This window comes from Neoarius graeffei, chromosome 24, assembly GCF_027579695.1.
Source record: "Neoarius graeffei isolate fNeoGra1 chromosome 24, fNeoGra1.pri, whole genome shotgun sequence".
Lineage (NCBI taxonomy): Eukaryota > Metazoa > Chordata > Actinopteri > Siluriformes > Ariidae > Neoarius > Neoarius graeffei.
This window is the reverse complement of record NC_083592.1, coordinates 31,669,754-31,691,592: the sequence shown is the minus strand read 5'-3', so window position 1 is coordinate 31,691,592 and position 21,839 is coordinate 31,669,754. Positions and strand designations below refer to the sequence as shown.

Genomic DNA, 21,839 nt, shown 5'->3' with positions numbered 1-21,839 from the left:
TGCCAAAACCACTGGTAAATGGTTTACTGACCATGGTATTACTGTGCTCAATTGGCCTGCCAACTCTCCTGACCTCAACCCCATAGAGAATCTGTGGGGTATTGTGAAGAGGAAGTTGAGAGACACCAGACCCAACACTGTGGATGAGCTTAAGGCCGCTATTGAAGCATCCTGGGCCTCCATAACACCTCAGCAGTGCCACAGGCTGATTGCCTCCATGCCACGTCGCATTGAAGCAGTCATTTCTGCCAAAGGATTCCCGACCAAGTATTGAGTGCATAACTGAACATAATTATTTGAAGGTTGACTTTTTTTGTATTAAAAACACTTTTTTTTATTGGTCAGATGAAATATGCTAATTTTTTGAGATAGGGATTTTTGGTTTTCCTTTACTTTTTTGCCAAAATCATCAATATTAAAACAATAAAAGGCTTGAACTACTTCAGTTGTGTGTAATGAATCTAAAATATATTAAAGTCTAATGTTTATGAGTACATTACAGAAAATAAAGAACTTTATCACAATATGCTAATTTTTTGAGAAGGACCTGTATAGTCAGGCTGTCTGTTGTTGCCCAAATGAGGATGGGTTCCCTTTTGAGTCTGGTTCCTCTCAAGGTTTCTTCCTCATGTCATCTGAGGGAGTTTTTCCTTGCCACCGTCGCCACAGGCTTGCTCATTGGGGATAGATTAGGGATAAAATTAGCTCATGTTTTAAGTCGTTCAAATTCTGTAAAGCTGCTTTGCGACAATGTTTATTGTAAAAAGCGCTATACAAATAAACTTGACTTGACTTGACTTGACAACCTCAGTGATATAAGTTGTCAGTGTCAGAAGGAAACAAGAACATAGTGTAAATGTTTGGTCTGGGACTCTAACAGTCCATATGGACAAAAATCGACACTACAACAGAACATTTCGGATTTTTCTTCAAAGTGCTTTAATAAACTCTAGTAGATCTAGCCGTGGGCAAACAGCACACCCATCCAGGTACTGTTTTATTTTATTTTTTCCCAGTAAGGCTCAGTGTAGGTCTTCTGGCTTACCATGACTGTCCTGTTTTTTTTTTTTTGGCATTTCTCTTTTGCAATGTAACTGTATGCTTTTGTGTTGGGCCGCTTTTCGTCTTTCTTGCTGGTTCCACCAGGCCCAGATTGAATAAGGAGATAAATAAAAAAGTAGGCTTCACTTACTTGACCTTTGGTTTTTGATGAAGAAGAGCTTCAATCTCTCTTTAAATGTGTTCTCGTTCACATAGAACTCCACCTGCACTCTGCACAAGACATGAAAACACGTTCAAGTTGGAAAATATACTATTTTCATAGAACATACAAAAGATAAAACTGTGGAGTGTATCCTGTATATATTTCTGTAGTACGTATAACACAATGCTATTATGACAAAGAAAAGATAATTACAGCTATACCAGCACAGGGCCAAGGAAACGAGAACATAATGGATGAAAAAAGATCCAGCAGGTTACATCACCTGTTTTAACAAGTTATTTTGAAAGGTCTTTATTCTCTGCTGCTTATACTTGCTTTTAACAGAGCCTGGCTCTCATACTCAGCACTCAGAAATATAATATCTACACATTTGCATTATATTACTGCTGTTATATCTCAAAGCTTTGAATTGAATAAGAGATAAGAGATAAGTGAGACACGTTCTGCACAGCATGCATGACTCTTTTTTAGAAATACAGTGAGCTCCATTAAATAAACAATTCCATTGTGTTTCTTCTGCATTTGCAAAGCCATCTATTTACAAGTACTTTTACATCGATCTAGAGATTTAAAAAAAGGAAACTTTTTCTTGAAATCTGGTAACACACATGGCTTTAAGTTAAATACAGTCAAATGTAATGCTACATGTTTTGAATGCTAGCATTGACCACTCTCAATGCGAGGAATGTAGAATGATTATTTTACCCCACCGCATGGATACCATGAAACTCATCATCACTACTTACCGTATGCAAGGTTAGTCCCTCATGTTTCAAACAAGCAGGAAGCAGCACAATAAATTCAACACAACATTGCATCTTCATACCAGGGGATGAATTTCACCTGAAACACTGGCTTGTTAGATGGTTTATACTTCACAGTCAGTCGTGTGTGTTTTCATTTATTTTTAATATACTCTCACTGGCCACTTTAATAAGAACTTGTTCTTGATTCTAAGATTCCTGTTCTTGACTGGTAGGAGTGGAACCCAATGTGGTCTTCTGCTGTTGCATGCTGAGATGCTTTTCTGTTCACCATGGTTATAAAGCGCTGCTATGAGTTCCTATAGCCTTCCTGGCAGCTCGAGCCAATCTGGCCATTTTCCTCTGACCTCTCTTATCAACAAAGCATTTCAACCCACAGTACTGTCGCTCACACAATGTTTTTTGTTTTTTCACACCATAACTCTACAGACTGTTGTGTGTGAAAACCCCAGGAGATCAGCAGTTTCTGAAATACTCAAACCAGTCCATCTGGCACCAACATCCATGTCACACTGAAAGTCACACTTTGAGGTCACAATTTTTCCCATTCTGACGTTTGAAATGAACATTAACTGAAGCGCTTGATTTGTATCTGCATGATTTTATGCACTGTGCTACTGTCAAGGGATTAGCTAATTAGATAACTGCATGAAACAGCAGGTGTATGTATGAGTGTTCCTAATAAAGTGTCCAGTGAATGTATACTCAGTTATTGTGATATCTGAAACATCTTTTAGTGTTCAGAGCATGCAAACAGCAGTAGGAATCCTTGTATCTAATATTATCATGGTTTATGCTTATTTATTCACAGTGCCGTTGCTTTCTTGATTCTGATTGGTAAGAAAGTGTTACAAGGTTTATATTAATGTTCTCATTCTTTTTGTGCCAGACTTGTGTGGCAGACGCTGTACATCTAGGGTTTTCAGTTTTATCTATGAAAGGCCAGTGCAGCTGCAGGTTTTCATGCTATCCAACAGGAGCCACGCCCAATTTCCCTTGTTTAATCACTTCATCTTTTGCCGCTTTTCCACTACAAACGCGGCTGAGTTGGGCTGAGCTGTGCCGTGCTGAGTTGGGCTGAGTCGAGCTGAGTGGGGCTGTTGGAGTTGCATTTTAACTACAACCGCGCTGAACCGTGCTGGCTGGAAGTGGGTGGACACATTGGGTGGAGTTAGCGAAAGTGGGTGGACGTCACGTGATGTCGTTAGGCGGCGCAAACAGTGACATCAGTGATCTTTTAAGCGGTAGTCTCACGACCCGGATAGTAAACAATAAACATAGAGGACATGGAGTCGTTAGTGTTGCTGGTCTTGGTGCTGTGGCTTGTTGTCACCGACAACGCCAACAGATACTGGCAAGAGCGTATAGATGAGGAGAGGCGCATAAGGCTTCAGAAATTCTCGTAATTTGTAATTCTTCTTCTTCCGGGTTTACGGTGTTTACAGATCCCAGCGTGCTTGCGGGGCGTGTGTGGGCATGTGAGGACACTCCTCCTCACCAATCAGTGCACAGGGGAGTGTCTGCTCACGCCCCTAGCCCCACTCGGCTCGGTTTGGCTCGCTTCAGCCCCACTCCAAAACCGTGCGAGTTTTGGGTGCTGAGTACGGCTGAAGCGAGCTGAGTCGTGCTGCTCTGAGGTAGTCGAAACGCGAGCCGTGTCGGGCTGAAGTGAGCTGAAGTGAGCTGAAAAAGGGTAGTGGAAAAGGGCCATTTGTCTCTGGTCAGCTATCAGATGTGCCTTCTATTTGGCTATAATGAAAGCCTGAAGCCACACTGGTCCTTTACAGATAAGAATGAAGACATATTCTCTACATAACCGTGTTAAAATTAAAAATGTACAATTGATGTGATATGTATGATATGATGACTTTATTGTGAGGAAATGTTTATCTAGTATTCATCCATCCATCATCTGTAGCTGCTTATCCTGTACAGGGTTGCAGGCAAGCTGGAGCCTACCCTAGCTGACTATGGGTGAGAGGCGGGGTACACCCTGGACAAGTCAACAGATCATCACAGGGCTGACACACAACCATCCACACTCACATTCACACCTACGGTCAATTTAGAGCCACTAGTTAGCCTAATCTGCATGTCTTTGGACTGTGGGGGAAACTGGAGCACCCGGAGGAAACCCACGCGGACACGGGGAGAACATGCAAACTCCGCACAGAAAGGCCCCTGTTGGCCACTGGGCTTGAACCCAGGCCCTTCTTGGGTGGGGTTTACATTAGACCATATCAGCGGATCATCAGATTAACGTTTTTAAAACGATTAGCATGCACACAGCAATGCCAATACACGATTCGCGTGCACACAGCAACGCCAATACAAGGATACGCTCGGCTCCGCAGGCATCCTGCGCTCCAAATCACTCCGCCCTGAACAGCGAGTGCCCTCTGGAGGGTGCGCACTCCGGCCCTGCGCAGCTCACAGAGCGCGCGAGTGAAGCGCATGAGCTGTGATTCGGGACTGAGCCGCTGTGTGTGTGATCCCAGTGCATATCGGGTATGCGCATCACTTACCACTTGCAAGTGGAAGGATGGCAAGCCTAAAGACAATCATAACTACATAATGGGCAGTATTTGCATCAGTATTTGCAGTATTTTCATACTTTTATACTCTTTAATGAAAGGTGATACAAGGCGGAAGTCCACGCCGTTTTTCAGCAGTCGCGTCACATGACCAACGCCAGCGAATCAGGAAGGTGGATGTCACAGTGACGTTGTCCAATGAGATGCCAGCTAGAGCTCAGCACAGCATATCCGCGTATTCTCAGTGTTTACACAGCACCGGACCAGACACGATCTGGATTGAATACGTGGACCCTGGCGGATTCCCGTTTCCCGGCGTTTCCAGGCGTTTTAATGTAAATGGACAGTGCATCCGTGAAGAAAACGAGACAGGTACGGTCTAATGTAAACTTGGCCTTGCTGTGAGGCGACAGTGCTAACCACTACACCACCGTGCCGCCCTTATCTAATATTTTCAGAAGGATTTTTCTCTCCAGTCCTTTTCCAACATGGGAAAGTCTTCAGCATGGAGGCCTTTGCAGTTTGTCAGTAACATGGCAAGATGCATTTTTTGTTTTATTAACCCCAAAAAAGAGAGAGAGAAAAAGAAAAGCTGGTGGGGGAACAACTGTTTATCGTTGCTAAGTGTTAAAAAGTATGTATCACGTAAGTGATAGCAGGAACTACCATTTCACAGACAACTTTACGCATAACTACAGTATAAATGGATAAAATATACAAAATGTTCTTTATTAAATCAACATATACGTATAATCAACTTGGAATATAATCAGCTGTGGGTGATGATACTTGATGTTTATAAATATATTATGATCATAAGCTATGTCTTCCCTAAAACAGATCCTTTTGGTGCAACACTGTTTGGCTACTAAAAATATTTTCTTACCGTACTTTGCTGTACTGACAGCATATTAAATGAAGATAGAGTAATCTTGATTAAAGATTGAAGAATGAGCCTGAAAAAATGAAGATCTGAAATGAATAATACATCTGATTGCCATTCCAGCACTCATTTCCTCTTAAAAGCCAGATGGCTTGAGAATGAGGCACTATGGGAATTGTTATTGGTTCTGTGGAGGTACTTGTGGAGCCACAGGCATTAGAGCAGGGTCTAAAAAGCGAGAGAGAGAGATAGAGAGAGAGAGAGAGAGAGAGAGAGGGAGAAGAACTATACATTTGAATAGTGCAAAAGTGGTTCAAAGGGGAAGATGTAGAGAACGAGGAACAGGGGGAGGAGAGAATGTGTTGCAGAGAAAGGGAGAGTGGGAGAGAAGGAGGGAAAGAGAAAGCTCTGTCAGCTATTGTTTCCCGCTTCCCTGCTCCCACATCTCTATGGTGATAACATTAAAATGGAGGCATATACGGTACAGGGAGAAGTACAGCTACAGAACCAAATAATTGCCAAACTTCTCATAGTTGTATAAAGTACATAATCAAGTACAAATGTTGCAATCCATCTTTTTATATTAAGAAAAAATGTAGAAAAAAATAACTTGGTGTTCTGTAAAATTCACGTCCAAACTCAGCACTCAGGACCAGACTTGAAATGGAATAAAACTATTTGACCCCCTCTGCGTTACCTCCACCTTCTCTATCCTTAAAAAGCTATGCTTCTGTATCAGCTTCTTGTATACATCTACTATCCCACCCACACTTGCCTGCACATCATCATCCTGGCAATGTGCAAAGGCTATAAATAGCGTTGGAGACATCAATGTATAACTATTGAACATTTGTCTGTCAGGAAGCTTATTTTAGCCTTCATGGTGAGAAAAATGCAGTCAGAATAATCACACAGCAGGAGCAATACTTTGGCTCAGGTCATCTGTTCAATACGCAATTGTAGGAAAGAAGGAAAACCTTTCAGACTGCAGATTTAATTCAAGCAAACATCTTTCTGATGTGATATTATACAACAGGTTTCCTTTCTCTGGGAGTAAAACCGTGGTGTAAATGATGTAATATGTGGGGATATGCTCTATATTCACAGGGAAACCATGACAACCACTTACAAATGCATGAGAATATGTAAGGGATTTGTATATTTGATCGTTATCAATGCTCCCCATGATGTTTAAAACCTTCATGGGACATATAAGTATGAAACTGTAGTACTGCTAACAAACAACACTGCTAGAAAAAGTAAACAATCATCTTCATGTCCTCTATAACGGCAAAGTTTAAAAAGAAAACTAATCATTTCCCATGTAAAAGTGAGAAAATCTCCTTGCGTGGTCCCTCACAGATCCTGGGGCTGTATTCTCACACACACACACACACACACACACACACACACACACACACACACACACACACACACACACAGACATGCACGCACGCACATCATTACTCAAACCTCAGAGTTAGTGCTTGAGTTAAGCACTATTCAGAAGTTATGTGAAAGTTACACACAGGGTGGAGGTTTCCAAAAATAGACAACTCAGTTACTGACATTAAACCTGACATTAAACTTAGGCCTGACAGTGCAGCGCCACAGTCTGACAGTTTTGTGTACTCACAATGAAATATATGTTTTTGTCCTCTAAATACAAAAATAAACAAACAAAATATCAAAATGTGCTGGATCAAGTGCTATTTTATAAACTTCCAAATAATGACAGTCGAAGTCATATTTTAATATAATGATTATTCAGACTGGCGGCACGGTGGTGTAGTGGTTAGCGCTGTCGCCTCACAGCAAGAAGGTCCGGGTTCGAGCCCCGGGGCTGGCGAGGGCCTTTCTGTGCGGAGTTTGCATGTTCTCCCCGTGTCTGTGTGGGTTTCCTCCAGGTGCTCCGGTTTCCCCCACAGTCCAAAGACATGCAGGTTAGGTTAACTGGTGACTCTAAATTGACCGTAGGTGTGAATGAGAGTGTGAATGGTTGTCTGTGTCTATGTGTCAGCCCTGTGATGACCTGGCGACTTGTCCAGGGTGTACCCCGCCTTTCGCCCGTAGTCAGCTGGGATAGGCTCCAGCTTGCCTGCGACCCTGTAGAAGGATAAAGCGGCTAGAGATAATGAGATGAGATGAGATTATTCAGACTGTTTAGGAAGAAACAATTTGGCAAAATACTACACTCCTATTAGCTGTTTACAACCCCGATTCCAAAAAAGTTGAGACAAAGTACAAATTGTAAATAAAAACGGAATGCAATGATGTGGAAGTTTCAAAATTCCATATTTTATTCAGAATAGAACATAGATGACATATCAAATGTTGAAACTGAGAAAATGTATCATTTAAAGAGAAAAATTAGGTGATTTTAAATTTCATGACAACAACACATCTCAAAAAAGTTGGGACAAGGCCATGTTTACCACTGTGAGACATCCCCTTTTCTCTTTACAACAGTCTGTAAACGTCTGGGGACTGAGGAGACAAGTTGCTCAAGTTTAGGGACAGGAATGTTAACCCATTCTTGTCTAATGTAGGATTCTAGTTGCTCAACTGTCTTAAGTCTTTTTTGTCGTATCTTCCGTTTTATGATGCACCAAATGTTTTCTATGGGTGAAAGATCTGGACTGCAGGCTGGCCAGTTCAGTACCTGGACCCTTCTTCTACGCAGCCATGATGCTGTAATTGATGCAGTATGTGGTTTGGCATTGTCATGTTGGAAAATGCAAGGTCTTCCCTGAAAGAGACGTCATCTGGATGGGAGCATATGTTGCTCTAGAACCTGGATATACCTTTCAGCATCGATGGTGTCTTTCCAGATGTGTAAGCTGCCCATGCCACACGCACTAATGCAACCCCATACCATCAGAGATGCAGGCTTCTGAACTGAGCGCTGATAACAACTTGGGTCGTCCTTCTCCTCTTTAGTCCGAATGACATGGCGTCCCTGATTTCCATAAAGAACTTCACATTTTGATTCGTCTGACCACAGAACAATTTTCCACTTTGCCACAGTCCATTTTAAATGAGCCTTGGCTCAGAGAAGACGTCTGCGCTTCTGGATCATGTTTAGATACGGCTTCTTCTTTGAACTATAGAGTTTTAGCTGGCAATGGCGGATGGCACGGTGAATTGTGTTCACAGATAATGTTCTCTGGAAATATTCCTGAGCCCATTCTGTGATTTCCAATACAGAAGCATGCCTGTATGTGATGCAGTGCCGTCTAAGGGCCCGAAGATCACGGGCACCCAGTATGGTTTTCCGGCCTTGACCCTTATGCACAGACATTCTTCCAGATTCTCTGAATCTTTTGATGATATTATGCACCGTAGATGATGATATGTTGAAACTCTTTGCAATTTTACACTGTTGAACTCCTTTCTGGTATCGCTCCACTATTTGTCGGCGCAGAATTAGGGGGATTGGTGATCCTCTTCCCATCTTTACTTCTGAGAGCCGCTGCCACTCCAAGATGCTCTTTTTATACCCAGTCATGTTAATGACCTAATGAGTTGCAATTTGGTCCTCCAGCTGTTCCTTTTTTGTACCTTTAACTTTTCCAGCCTCTTATTGCCCCTGTCCCAACTTTTTTGAGATGTGTTGCTGTCATGAAATTTCAAATGAGCCAATATTTGGCATGAAATTTCAAAATGTCTCACTTTCAACATTTGATATGTTGTCTATGTTCTATTGTGAATACAATATCAGTTTTTGAGATTTGTAAATTATTGCATTCCATTTTTATTTACAATTTGTATTTTGTCCCAACTTTTTTGGAATCGGGGTTATATTCCAATGCTTGCCATCTTCTTGTTCATATCTTATTTTATTATTCATAACCACTTATCCTGTGCAGGGTCGCAGGCAAGCTGGAGCCTATCCAAGCTGACTATGGGTGAGAGGCGGGGTACACCCTGGACAAGTTGCCAAATCATCACAAGGCTCACACATAGAGACAAACAGCCATTCACACTCACTGTCAATTTAGAGCCACCAATTAACCTAACTTGCATGTCTTTGGACTGTGGGGGAAACCAGAGCACCTGGAGAAAACCCACACAGACACAGGGAGAACATACAAACTCCACACAGAAAGGCCCCCATCAGCCACTGGGCATGAACCCAGAACCTTCTTGCTGTGAGACAACAGTGCTAACCACTACACCACCATGCCGCCCCTTACTTTATTAGTCTTTTTTATTTTTCATTAATGAAATTGTCTCTTGATTTTATGTTACATCATATTATATTTGACAACAAACAAACAAATACAACAACAATAACAGCAATATTATTTAATTCCTCGGTCCACATTTTCTATCCTTGAATTTTTTAATGCAATTATTCTGCACTTGAACTTCATAATTGTTGTTTATTTACAAATTTGCATTGTATCATAGGTGAAATAAGATTGTAGCATAGAACAGTAATATAGTCCCTGCAACAGCTGATGCATCACTATGTAACAACAACAGCAAAAGACTTAGTCACGTCTCATTTCCTTGATGTAAACCACCGACACACTTAGACACACTCCCATTCTTTGCTCTATCTTTCTCTACTATATATACTCACACACACACACACACACACACACACACACACACACACACACACACACACACACAAAAAAAAAAATATATATATATAAAAATAAAAATAAAGCAGTCTAATAAGAAATTAATTGGTAGAAACCATTCAAGGCAAGACCAGCAGAATGCATAGGAATTCATTAGACTGCGTGACAAAGCAGCACAGTGCAAAATGACAAACACGCAGACTCGGGGCATTAGAGGCGAGAACAATTGTCCCATATTGGACATGGCTCTGTGCTTTCTGAACTTACTGTGCATTAGTGGAATCCATGCTGTACTCTTCTAAATACCTGAGAAGTGCACACACAAACATACTGAGATAAAAGTAAACATGGCACGGGATTCATGCAGAGTCAGGCACGGTGCAAGCATGCAACAAGCCAGGGAAGTTCGAATTCCTCAGTCCATATATTGCAATCATTTTTGTAATGTATGTCACATTGAAACATTATACATTTCTGTTGACGATTGCTGGAAGAAGCAAGTAGGAGCTCATGTATAAGATTCTAATAATACAAACAGAATACAAGTGATTCCTGAAAGCTGAGTTGTCATTAAAGGCTGGCACATAATAAAAATAGAAACTGAGGGCTGAGTGCTGTGTAGACAAGAGAATAGCGATCCGAAGAGCAGGAATAGGCTTTTGGATGGATGTTTTAAGGTAAAATTCTATCCTTCCCTCAATGAATACTTTCTGCTTGAAATGAACACTAAACAAATACTCCTTTTAGTTGTTCAAGTGACTACGTTTTCTACAACTTTTAAAGGTGGGGTCAGTGTTTTTAAAGTCAGAATATATTTATTGTTGAATTAGCAAAATTCTAATTGCTGTCAATAAAATATCTACTCAGAGTAAATGCTCGGTCTCTGTGGAAGCTCCAGACTCTGTAAACTACATCAAAAACAAAGTATATGGACCACCAGTATCCAGCAAATCGGGTAAAAAAGTGTCTCCACGTTCCTGTCAATCATATTACATGTTGAATCAGAAAGGTACCCAATTTATAATAACACTAGTTCTAGAGCAGCTGTGTTGGGGCCACAGCTTTGGAGAGAACAATGAAGAAAGGGTTGAATTTGTTTAAGTCCAATTTACAATAAGCTACTAAAGTCCTTCCCACACCATAGCCCTTAGCTTCTCGCTTATACAGCTAGGGTTACAGTGGAGGGCTAGTCCTCTGGTAACCACAAGAGTTTGACTCCCCACTCACATCTGTATTGCAGCATGCCTTGCCAGACAGCAGTAGGTACCATTTTCATGATGGTCTTTGGTATGACCCAACAGCAAGTAGAATTCGTGATCTCCCAATTGAGAGGCAGACACGCTAACCACTAGGCCAACTCACAGTCTACGATAAGCTACACAGCTATTTATCCAAAATCTCTGCCTATACCTTTAATCACCATTAGGCAATTAAAGATTCCCTGGAAAGGATATAAATATTCTGTCTGAGTGCAGGATGAACTAAATAGTCCCTCTGCATGAGTTATCATGAACTTTCTCTCAGCCTGCTGTAAGGGGACTGCAATAATTATTCCCATTGAACTACAACATGCTTATTTTAATGAAGACATGTCTCAGTGGCTTAAAGCAATGAACAGGCTTTGGTGGAGCTACTAGATTATGTCTATGCAACTATTTGAAAAAAGCTCGATATTGTACATTTTATTAGATTAGATTAGATTAAATTCAAGTTTATTGTTATTGTGCAGAGTGCATGTACAAAGCCACTGAAATACAGTTAGCATCTAACCAGAAGTGCAAACAAACAGTATTATTCACAAATAAGTGCAAGTAAAAGGAAGTACTACAGCATGAGTGATGCTATATCTTACATTATACATACAGGACACTTTTTCGGTGGAATAAAAACATATATTCTATCCCCTTCTAGTGGGTTCCATTCATTTGGTTTGATAGCATGCAGTATTGTTAGCATATCGCTTATCCTACATGTATTACGTCACTCTACACAATGGAGAATGAGCGTTGAATATGGTTTATGATGTTGCATGGTTGTCAAGACAACACGACGTCACACGTAAAGTTGATGCAAATATTCAACGAGAAAGTTTTCTGCTGCACATGTGCAGAAGTATCTCTTTGTTCGCCAGTGGCGCCTGCAGTGTATATGATTTGGGTTGTTGTTCAGGCTTTTTGGAGTTGGACCATTTTTATTGTGCGAACTTTGACTTTTTACATATATATTGGATTGACAGAACATTGGTTTACATTGGATCAGAATCAGCATTGGATATTTGTAAACAACCCCCTGTTCTTAACTTCTTGTAAAATCTATAATTGTTCCATCAAATGTGTATGTATAATCATAATAATATTGACTGGCTTTTTTCATGGTATATCAGATATATTCCATTCAGCTACTCGTCTTTGACTCATTCAATATCATGCTAGCTGAATGGAATATATCTGATATACCATGAAAAAAGCCAGCCAATATTATTTCAGTATATATATGTTATTTACCAGCTGGGAGGTCCGTATCGTGAAATACCGTGACCGAGGTCTTAAAAGTACTGACCAAGGCTCTCTGGTCCAAGGTCAGTATTCAAGGCCGAGGTCACGGTATTTCACCATATGGACCGACCTTAAGCTGGTAAATAATATATTTATTTTTTTTTTTTTTACCAAATTCTAACAGAAAACGAGAGTGCCCAAAAGGGAAAACCAAGCCAAGGTGAGCTGCCATTTTGAATCCTCATTCACGGCTGTAATGCAAATTGCTTCCTCCTCGGTATACAAGTGCACTTCCATGGCAGGAAAAAAACTACATTTTGCTGCCTATGTAGTCCCCTATTTATACAAAATTGAGTCATTCAGGATTCAGCCATATTTTTGCTCAGCGTTAGCAAGTTAGAGGTTTTTAGCTTTCTCCTGAAATGTTTTTATTTTGTCTTCCTCAGGGTAGTAAAACTCGCTTTCGTTGTGAACACTGTCATTATCGCTATCCATGCTGTAAAATTAATGCTATTTTGAATCCTCATTCACGGTTGTAATGCAAATGTCTTCCTCCTCGGTATACAAGTGCACTTCCATGGCAGGAAAAAAACTACATTTTGCCGCCTATGTAGTCCCCTATTTATACAAATAGGAGTCATTCAGGATTCAGCCATGTTTTTGCTCGGCGTTAGCAAGTTAGAGTTTTTTAGCTTTCTCCTGAAATGTTTTATTTTATTTCTTCTTCCTCAAGGTAGTAAAACTCGCTTTTGCTGTGAAGACTGTTGCTATCACTATCCATGCTGTAAAATTAATGCTATTTTCCTGAGAAATGCTGGCAAAAATTTATAAGATTTTTGATAATCTTATAAATAAATCTTATAAAAAAGATAAATGTTGGCAAAAAATGCTACTATGTTTGCTGTTGCTGTGAACGAGTGAGTCGCCAGAGGTCCGTAACCGGAGTCCATAACTGCGGTCCGTACCGTAGGATACGAACCCGCTCACCAGCCAATCAGACCGCAGGATTTGATGGAAACCGCACCGCGAAAAAAATAAGTAGTGTTATTGACAGTGGAGAGCAATATTAACTACTTATTAACTGAGCATGAGGTCTTTACGGGAAAATATCAGACCGAGGCCTTGATAGTATGGACCAAGCCGGAGACGAGGTCTGTACAAAAAGACAGAGGTCTGATATTTTCCCATAAATATTGAGCAAACGAGGTTAATAAGGAGTTTATTATATGGCTTCTTTTATTTCTAAGATTAAAATAGACAGTCATTATAATGAGACGTGACGCTGCTTTCAGTCACATCATATTTGTAACGTAGTTGAGTCACGGATGCAGAATAAACAGCTAGCGGTTTCACAACTGAATTTCTGTTAGCAGTTAGCGGTTTCTAAATACTCTTTGTTGTTCATTTCTTGAATAACTTGGTGACTCTTGTTTGTCTTTTGTGTTTCAGCCGTTTTTGATTCCATTTTGATTTCCAATTCATCTTTTTTGTCATTTTTGTTTGTTTTTTGCAACATTGAAAGCTGGCACTGATTGATTGGCTTCATCAATCTGTGACCTACAGCATGCACTGGGATGGTTTGCAGCCAAGTGTGAAGCGGCTAGGATGAGGATCAGCACCTCCAAGTCCGTGGCCATGGCACTCAGCCGGAAATGGGTGGAGTGCTTACTTCAGGTCAGGGGGGAGTTGCTACCTCAGGTGGAGGAGTTTAAGTATCTTGGGGTCTTGTTCACAAGTGAGGGTAGGGGTGAGCGGGAGTTGGACAGATAGATCGGGGCAACGTCAGCAGTGATGCGGACGCTGAACCAGTCTGTTGTGGTGAAGAGAGAGAGCTGAGCCAAAAGACAAAGCTCTCAATTTACTAGTCCATCTACGTTCCCACCCTCACCTATGGTCACAAGCTGTGGGTAGTTACCAAAAGAATGAGATCGCGGATACAAGTGGTCGAAATGAGTTTTTTCTGCAGGGTGGTTGGGCTCTCCCTTACAGACAGGGTGAGAAGCTTGGTCATTTGGGAGAGACTCAGAGTAGAACCGCTGCTCTTCCACATTGAAAGGAGTCAGTTGAGGTGGTTCGGGCACCTTGTTAGGATGCCGCCTGGACGCCTCCCAGGGGAGGTTCTCTGGGCATGCCCCACTGGGAGGAGACCCTGGGGCAGACCCAGGACACACTGGAGAGATTACATCTCTTGGCTGGCCTGGGAACGCTTGGTATTCCCCCAGAAGAGCTGGTGGAGGTGGCTGGGGAGAGGAAAGTCTGGGCTGCTCTGCTTAGGCTGCTACCCCCACGAGCCGGACCCAGATAAGCGGCAGAAAATGGATGGATGGATGGATGGATGGATGGATGAAAGCCGGCACCTTGGAAAGAATGTCCATAATCACCCACGAGCATTATGGGAAAATACTGTCCACCAAGGAACCGATTATGATTTTACCAGAAGCAGCTCGTTCCATATAATAGTGTTGGAAAGGCATATTTATATAAGGGTTATATATACAGTTGTTTGTATGTGCAATATAGATCATAGTAATCTGAACCGCGTGAGACGTTTCAGCCTGTGCAAAAATGAGCAGTGCAAATATCAATCTATTGACACAGTGCAGTAATGAGTGCATTAATGTTGGCGCTGTGATGTGAAGTTTAGCAGAGTCATAGGAAGAGCTTCTTCCCTGAGCCTGCTGTTGATGCTGGGAGTGGCAGCTCCGGTAATGACTGCTGGATGGGAGGAGAGTTAAAAGTCCATGTTTAGGGTGGGATGCATCCTTGGTAATGCTTTTCTTCTTCCCTGCCAAGGCAGCATTTAGAGTAAATCTTTTCAATGGTGGACAATTGGGCATGGGTGATCCATTGGGCAGTTTTCACCACCCGCTGGAGTGCTTTATGGTGTGATGTGGAGCAATTGCCTTACCACACTAAGATGCTCAGATGGTCAGTATGCTCTCAATGGTACACCAGTAAAAGTCCAGACACAGGTTCTGCAGAAAATAAAGGCGCTGTTGTGCCTTTTTGATCAGGATGGAGGAGTTCAGGGACCAGGTGAGATCATTGGAGATGTGGACGACAAGGAATGTGAAGCTTGATACAGGCTCTACTACAGCATCATCAATGTGTGACCAAAAGTATGTGGACACCTGACCATCACACCTACATATGCCCATTCAAAAACCATGGGCATTAACAAGGGGTCATTCTTCTGGGAGGGTCTTCCACTAGATTTTGGAGCATGGCTGTTGGGATTTGTGCTCATTCCACCACAAGAGCATGAATGAGGCCAGGCACCAATTTCAATTAAGAAGGTCTGGCACACAGTCGGCATTCCAGTTCATTCCAGAGGTGTTCAGTGGGGTTGAGGTCAAGGCTCTGTGCAGGACACTTGAGTTCTTCCACAGTAATCTTGGCAAACCATGTTTTCATGGCACTTGGTTTGTGCATTGGGATATTGTCATGCTGTAATGTTTGGACCCTAGCTCCAGTGAAGGAAAATTGTAATGCTACAGCATACAAAGACATTTGTGTGCTTCCAACTTTGTGGCAGGTGTTTAAGGAAGAACCACATATGGGTGTGATGATCAGGTGTCCACATACCTTTGGCCATATGTGTATAACCATAGTGATTAAGTGCTAAGGTACGAATGTATACTGTATATTCTTCACATGGAACCCTTTGAAACTGGCAATGAAATAATTCAGCCTGACCACTTTCTTCTTATATGGTAATACTGCTAAAAATTACCTGCAAATTTCATGTTTTTCCTTCACTCCTCTCCCATGCAAGATATCATGGGGCTGGAAAATCATGACTAATCAAAGGGACACAGCCAAAACATAATCAAGTGTATTAAAACTATTTTTAATGATTTTCACACAGAGCACAGTTGTGCAATAGCAAATGAGCACACAACACCATAGAAGTGTTAAAAACTGCTATTAAAAAGAATATGACACAGCATGATGCAAAAAGCTGGTAAAGACTGAAACAAAATGTGTCAAAATGAGTAAAGTATGAAGAAAAATGGACCAATCAGTTGACAGTTGAATGCCTGCGTCCTCATCTGTGAAATATGGCGGCTTACACCAGTGCACTGGGGTCATTTATCATGGCTTACGGTTATTTAGCATAAAAGTCTTTTAGCACAAGTCTTTTAGCACAAACCTAAAGTCTTTTAGCACAAGTTCTAAAGTCTCTTAGCACAACTCTAAGTTCTTTAGCACAAGATCCAAGAACACTTAATCTTTATTATGAATACTTACTGATCATTTTTAAAAATGTTTGATGGATTTTTTTAAATGAAAGTTGTCGAGATTCCGATCAAAAACGAGCAATTGTATTTCCCCATTCTGCCATCTTGAAACCACCATGTTTGATGTCGCCCATATGTTAGTCTCCAATCCTCCCTCCAGATTATTTAACACAGCACGTACCCTGACACAGTACACCGCTACAGCCAACTTCCAGGTTTGTTTTGTCTTTATTAAAGTGCTAAACTTAAATTATATCATATTTATTACTTACAATTTGCTAATTTGATAAAGAATGAAAAGTCAAGTGAAATTTACAAGATGGTGAGTTTAAATAAAGCTTTTTGTTTGTTCTTTATTTAATTTTTTTACAAAAGAAAAAAGGTCAAAAGAAAGGAAAACTATGTACAGCTATTTTAATTATTTTATTAAGCTATTTACATTTTAGATAATTGCTGTAACTTCTAAATGCAAGAAAGTTTCAGGGATCAACAACTGATCCTTAACATGCACAGCAGCAGAAATTCCAACTTCCAGTCCCTAAGCAATCATAATAAACCCCTTCCTATATCAAGATGAGTATTTTTTTTCAATTATTGTGACCATAATCCAGAGTTGTGCTAAAGAACATAGAGTTGTGCTAAGACACTTTACAACTTGTGCTAAAAGACTTTTGTGCTAAATAACCATATACCATTTATCATTATGGATATGACTGTTGGTGGCACGGTGGTGTAGTGGTTAGCACTGTCGCCTCACAGCAAGAAGGTCCGGGTTCGAGCCCCATGGCCGGCGAGGGCCTTTCTGTGTGGAGTTTGCATGTTCTCCCCGTGTCCACGTGGGTTTCCTCCGGGTGCTCCAATTTCCCCCACAGTCCAAAGACATGCAGGTTAGGTTAATTGGTGACTCTAAATTGACCGTAGGTATGAATGTGAGTGTGAATGGTTGCCTGTGTCTATGTGTCAGCCCTGTGATGACCTGGCGACTTGTCCAGGGTGTACCCCGCCTTTCGCCCATAGTCAGCTGGGATAGGCTCCAGCTTGCCTGCGACCCTGTAGAACAGGATAAAGCGGCTAGAGATAATGAGAGATGAGATGAGATATGACTGTTGACACATGGTCATGCATTTCACTTACTGAAGGTAAACCTGAAGGCAAAAACCCAATAAAGCCAGCAGGACATGAAAATGGCTAAACCACAGAAGATACCCAGACTGGGATACCCAGATGTCACTGATTAAAAGGGATTTGCAAAAAGTGCAATACATGACAATTTAAGTTTTGTTCATTAAGATACAAGTTTGTCCCACAACTTATTAATTCACTAATTCATTCATATTTAGTAACTGCTTTATTCTGAAGTGGGGTCACGTTGGATCTGGAGCGTATCCTGGGAACACTGATGCAGGAATTCACCTGAATGGAACGCCAGTCCATCGCAGGGTACTATGGCCACAAACATTCACACACTCCCTCTCACCTAAAATGAAGCTGACAATCACTTCCATTTTTCTCCTAAATCATTTGTTTCCAGTTCCTACCCGATTATTTAGGTCTCCCCCTAACATGGCAAATCCAGACACCACAAGCTTTCAAACAGACACCCAACCTTTCAGTGTTACACAAAGTTAGCACTAACAGACCTGTGATTGACTACCTAGACCTGCGCTAGTTTACAGAAGACCATACCAAGTACAAAAAACATATACAGTACAACAAAAGTAAAAACTCAACAGCAAATCTCATCTCATTATCTCTAGCCTCTTTATCCTGTTCTACAGGGTCGCAGGCAAGCTGGAGCCTATCCCAGCTGACTACGGGCGAAAGGCGGGGTACACCTTGGACAAGTCTCCAGGTCATCACAGGGCTGACACATAGACACAGACAACCATTCACACTCACATTCACACCTACGGTCAATTTAGAGTCACCAATTAACCTAACCTGCATGTCTTTGGACTGTGGGGGAAACCGGAGCACCCGGAGGAAACCCACACGGACACGGGGAGAACATGCAAACTCCGCACAGAAAGGCCCTTGCCGGCCACGGGGCTCAAACCTGGACCTTCTTGCTGTGAGGCAACAGCACTAACCACTACACCACCGTGCCGCCCAACAGTAAATCAAAAACAGCAAATCAAATGTGAATACACAACATTCAGAAAGACATCAACATTAATTCAATAAAGGAGACCCGTACTGGACATCAAATGTTTAGTTGCTGACTGGCTACAGCACGCATCAGTCTGAGAACTTACAGAAAACAGAACAAGAGGATGTTTAGAGTTAGAGGAATTATATATCTAAATGAATCTACTGATACTTTTATAGCATGTTTTATAACACGCAAACACTGAAAGCCCAGCTCAAGGAAGCTGGAAGAATTATTTACTATAAATAATTACTCCTCAATATAATAAGTAACATTGCATTTAGTTGTTCCTGCAAGACGAACAAGTCTTGATTGTCGTCATCACTGCTGAACCCAAACCATGTTTGGTTGACTTGGCTAGAATTGCAGCAGCAGGGTGGCAAGTTCCTTTCTGCCCTTTCACACCTATGGGCAATTTAAAGTAGCCAGTTAACCTAACTGCATGTCTTTGGACTGTGGGGGAAACTGAGGCCAAGTTTACATTAGACCGTATCTGTCTCATTTTCTTCGTGGATGCACTGTCCGTTTACATTAAAACGCCTGGAAACGCCGGGAAACGGGAATCCGCCAGGGTCCACGTATTCAATCCAGATCGTGTCTGGTCCGGTGCTGTTTAAACATTGAGAATACGCAGATACGCTGTGCTGAGCTCTAGCTGGCGTCGTCATTGGACAACGTCACTGTGACATCCACCTTCCTGATTCGCTGGCGTTGGTCATGTGACGCGACTGCTGAAAAACGGCGCGGACTTCCGCCTTGTATCACCTTTCATTAAAGAGTATAAAAGTATGAAAATACTGCAAATACTGATGCAAATACTGCCCATTGTGTAGTTATGATTGTCTTTAGGCTTGCCATCCTTCCACTTGCAAGTGGTAAGTGACGCGCATGCCTGACATGCACTGAGATCACACACACAGTGGCTCAGTCCCAAATCACTGTTTGTGCGCTCCACTCGCGCGCTCTGTGAGCTGCGCAGGGCCGGAGTGCGCACCCTCCAGAGGGCACTCGCTGTTCAGGGCGGAGTGATTTGGAGCGCAGGATGCCTGCGGAGCCGAGTGTATCCGTGTATTGGCGTTGCTGTGTGCACGCTAATCGTGTATTGGCGTTGCTGTGTGCACACTAATCGTTTTAAAAACGTTAACCTGATGATCCACTGATACGGTCTAATGTAAACCCCACCTGAAGCACCTGGAGGAAACCCACGCAGACACGGGGAGAACATGCAAACTCCACACAGGAGGGCCCCCATCGGTCACTGGGCTTGAATCGAGAACCTTCTTGTTGTGAGGCGACAGTGCTAACCACTACACCACCGTGCTGCCCAGCAACAAGGCTTGATAACAAACTGCAAAAGTGCAATTCTTTTTCCTTGTGTGATAGAGTTATTTGTTTGGCATGCTTGCAATTTGTTTTGGCTAGTTTCAGTTAAATCCTTGAAACTTATCTTCGCTTGCACATCTGCTTGCTGCTTTTCATAAGGCTCTCCTGATCAGTAATTTTACGTCACCTGTTGAAGCTACCCTACCACACTCAGACAACTCGGTTTTCTGAAATTATATCCTCAAACAAATATCTCTATCATTGTGTGAGTCACATGGAGGCTATGTCCAATTAGCAACAAGCAAGTGATGTTCAATAAGGCTATGGTCACACTACAGCTTGTGATGTTTTGTGATGGGTTATTGATGAAAATGAGGCGTTTGGTGGTGATGCTTCCCCGAGCTTCGGGAAGCGTGCCCAAGTCCATCTGCAAGTATTCGCTGCTTAGTTCGCCGAAGAAAACATCACCACCAAATTTCAATGTGTGCATTGATAATTTTCACGGCGTTTTTGGCCACTCACAAGGCGGAGACACACCAAAAAAAAAACTCGCGAAGCTCAGAGAACATTCACCATGCACCACACAATTGATGGTGATGCTACCAAGTTTTCATCACCAAGTATTCACAAACCCATCGTGAGCTGTAGTGTGACCGTAGCATAAGAACCTGCCTTTTCTGTTTTGAGTTAATGCTGGGCGGCACAGTGGTGTAGTGGTTAGCGCTGTCGCCTCACAGCAAGAAGGTCCGGGTTTGAGCCCCGTGGCCGGCGAGGGCCTTTCTGTGTGGAGTTTGCATGTTCTGTCCGTGTGGGTTTCCTCCGGGTGCTCCGGTTTCCCCCACAGTCCAAAGACATGCAGGTTAGGTTAACTGGTGACTCTAAATTGACCGTAGGTGTGAATGTGAGTGTGAATGGTTGTCTGTGTCTATGTGTCAGCCCTGTGATGACCTGGCGACTTGTCCAGGGTGTACCCCACCTTTCGCCCGTAGTCAGCTGGGATAGGCTCCAGCTTGCCTGCGACCCTGTAGAACAGGATAAAGCAGCTAGAGATGATGAGATGAGATGAGTTAATGCTAATTTGTTTCTGAATTTGCTATTTTGTTGCATTTTTGGTTAATTGATAATGTGTTTTGCACTTACGGGCCACCATTCTAATCAATAGTGGGGAAATAAGGCTCTTTGGGTTTCCAGTGATAGATGCTCTGGCATTGATGCTCTGGCATCTGGCTCCAACCTCACAATCTTCCAAAAACAGAGCTAAATCTTAGACAGATACACCACTTGAGAGTACTAATGCCATCTGCACTATAACCTTAAAGTTACAGTGCCATTTTCAGAAATATAAAGTGCTGGAGCACTTTAAACCTGATAAGGTAGGATTTATACCTCTACTCTTATACCACACTATGCAAAGGGCTGAATTACACTACCGTTCAAAAGTTTGGGGTCACTTTGAAATTTCCTTATTTTTGAAAGAAAAGCACTGTTCTTTTCAATGAAGATCACTTTAAACTAATCAGAAATCCACTCTATACATTGCTAATGTGGTAAATGACTATTCTAGCTGCAAATGTCTGGTTTTTGGTGCAATATCTCCATAGGTGTATAGAGGCCCATTTCCAGCAACTATCAC

The 21,839-nt window shown here is 42.0% G+C and overlaps 1 protein-coding gene across 1 annotated transcript in view; it reads right to left on the bottom strand.

Annotated features, from left to right (window-relative positions):
• kcnt1b (potassium sodium-activated channel subfamily T member 1b) overlaps positions 1-21,839 on the bottom strand; it is a 186,964-nt gene that overhangs the window by 136,523 nt on the left and 28,602 nt on the right. The window contains exon 2 of the mRNA XM_060907052.1: positions 1,193-1,272. Coding sequence (XP_060763035.1) covers positions 1,193-1,272 — 80 coding nt within the window. The remainder of the gene's footprint in view (positions 1-1,192; positions 1,273-21,839) is intronic.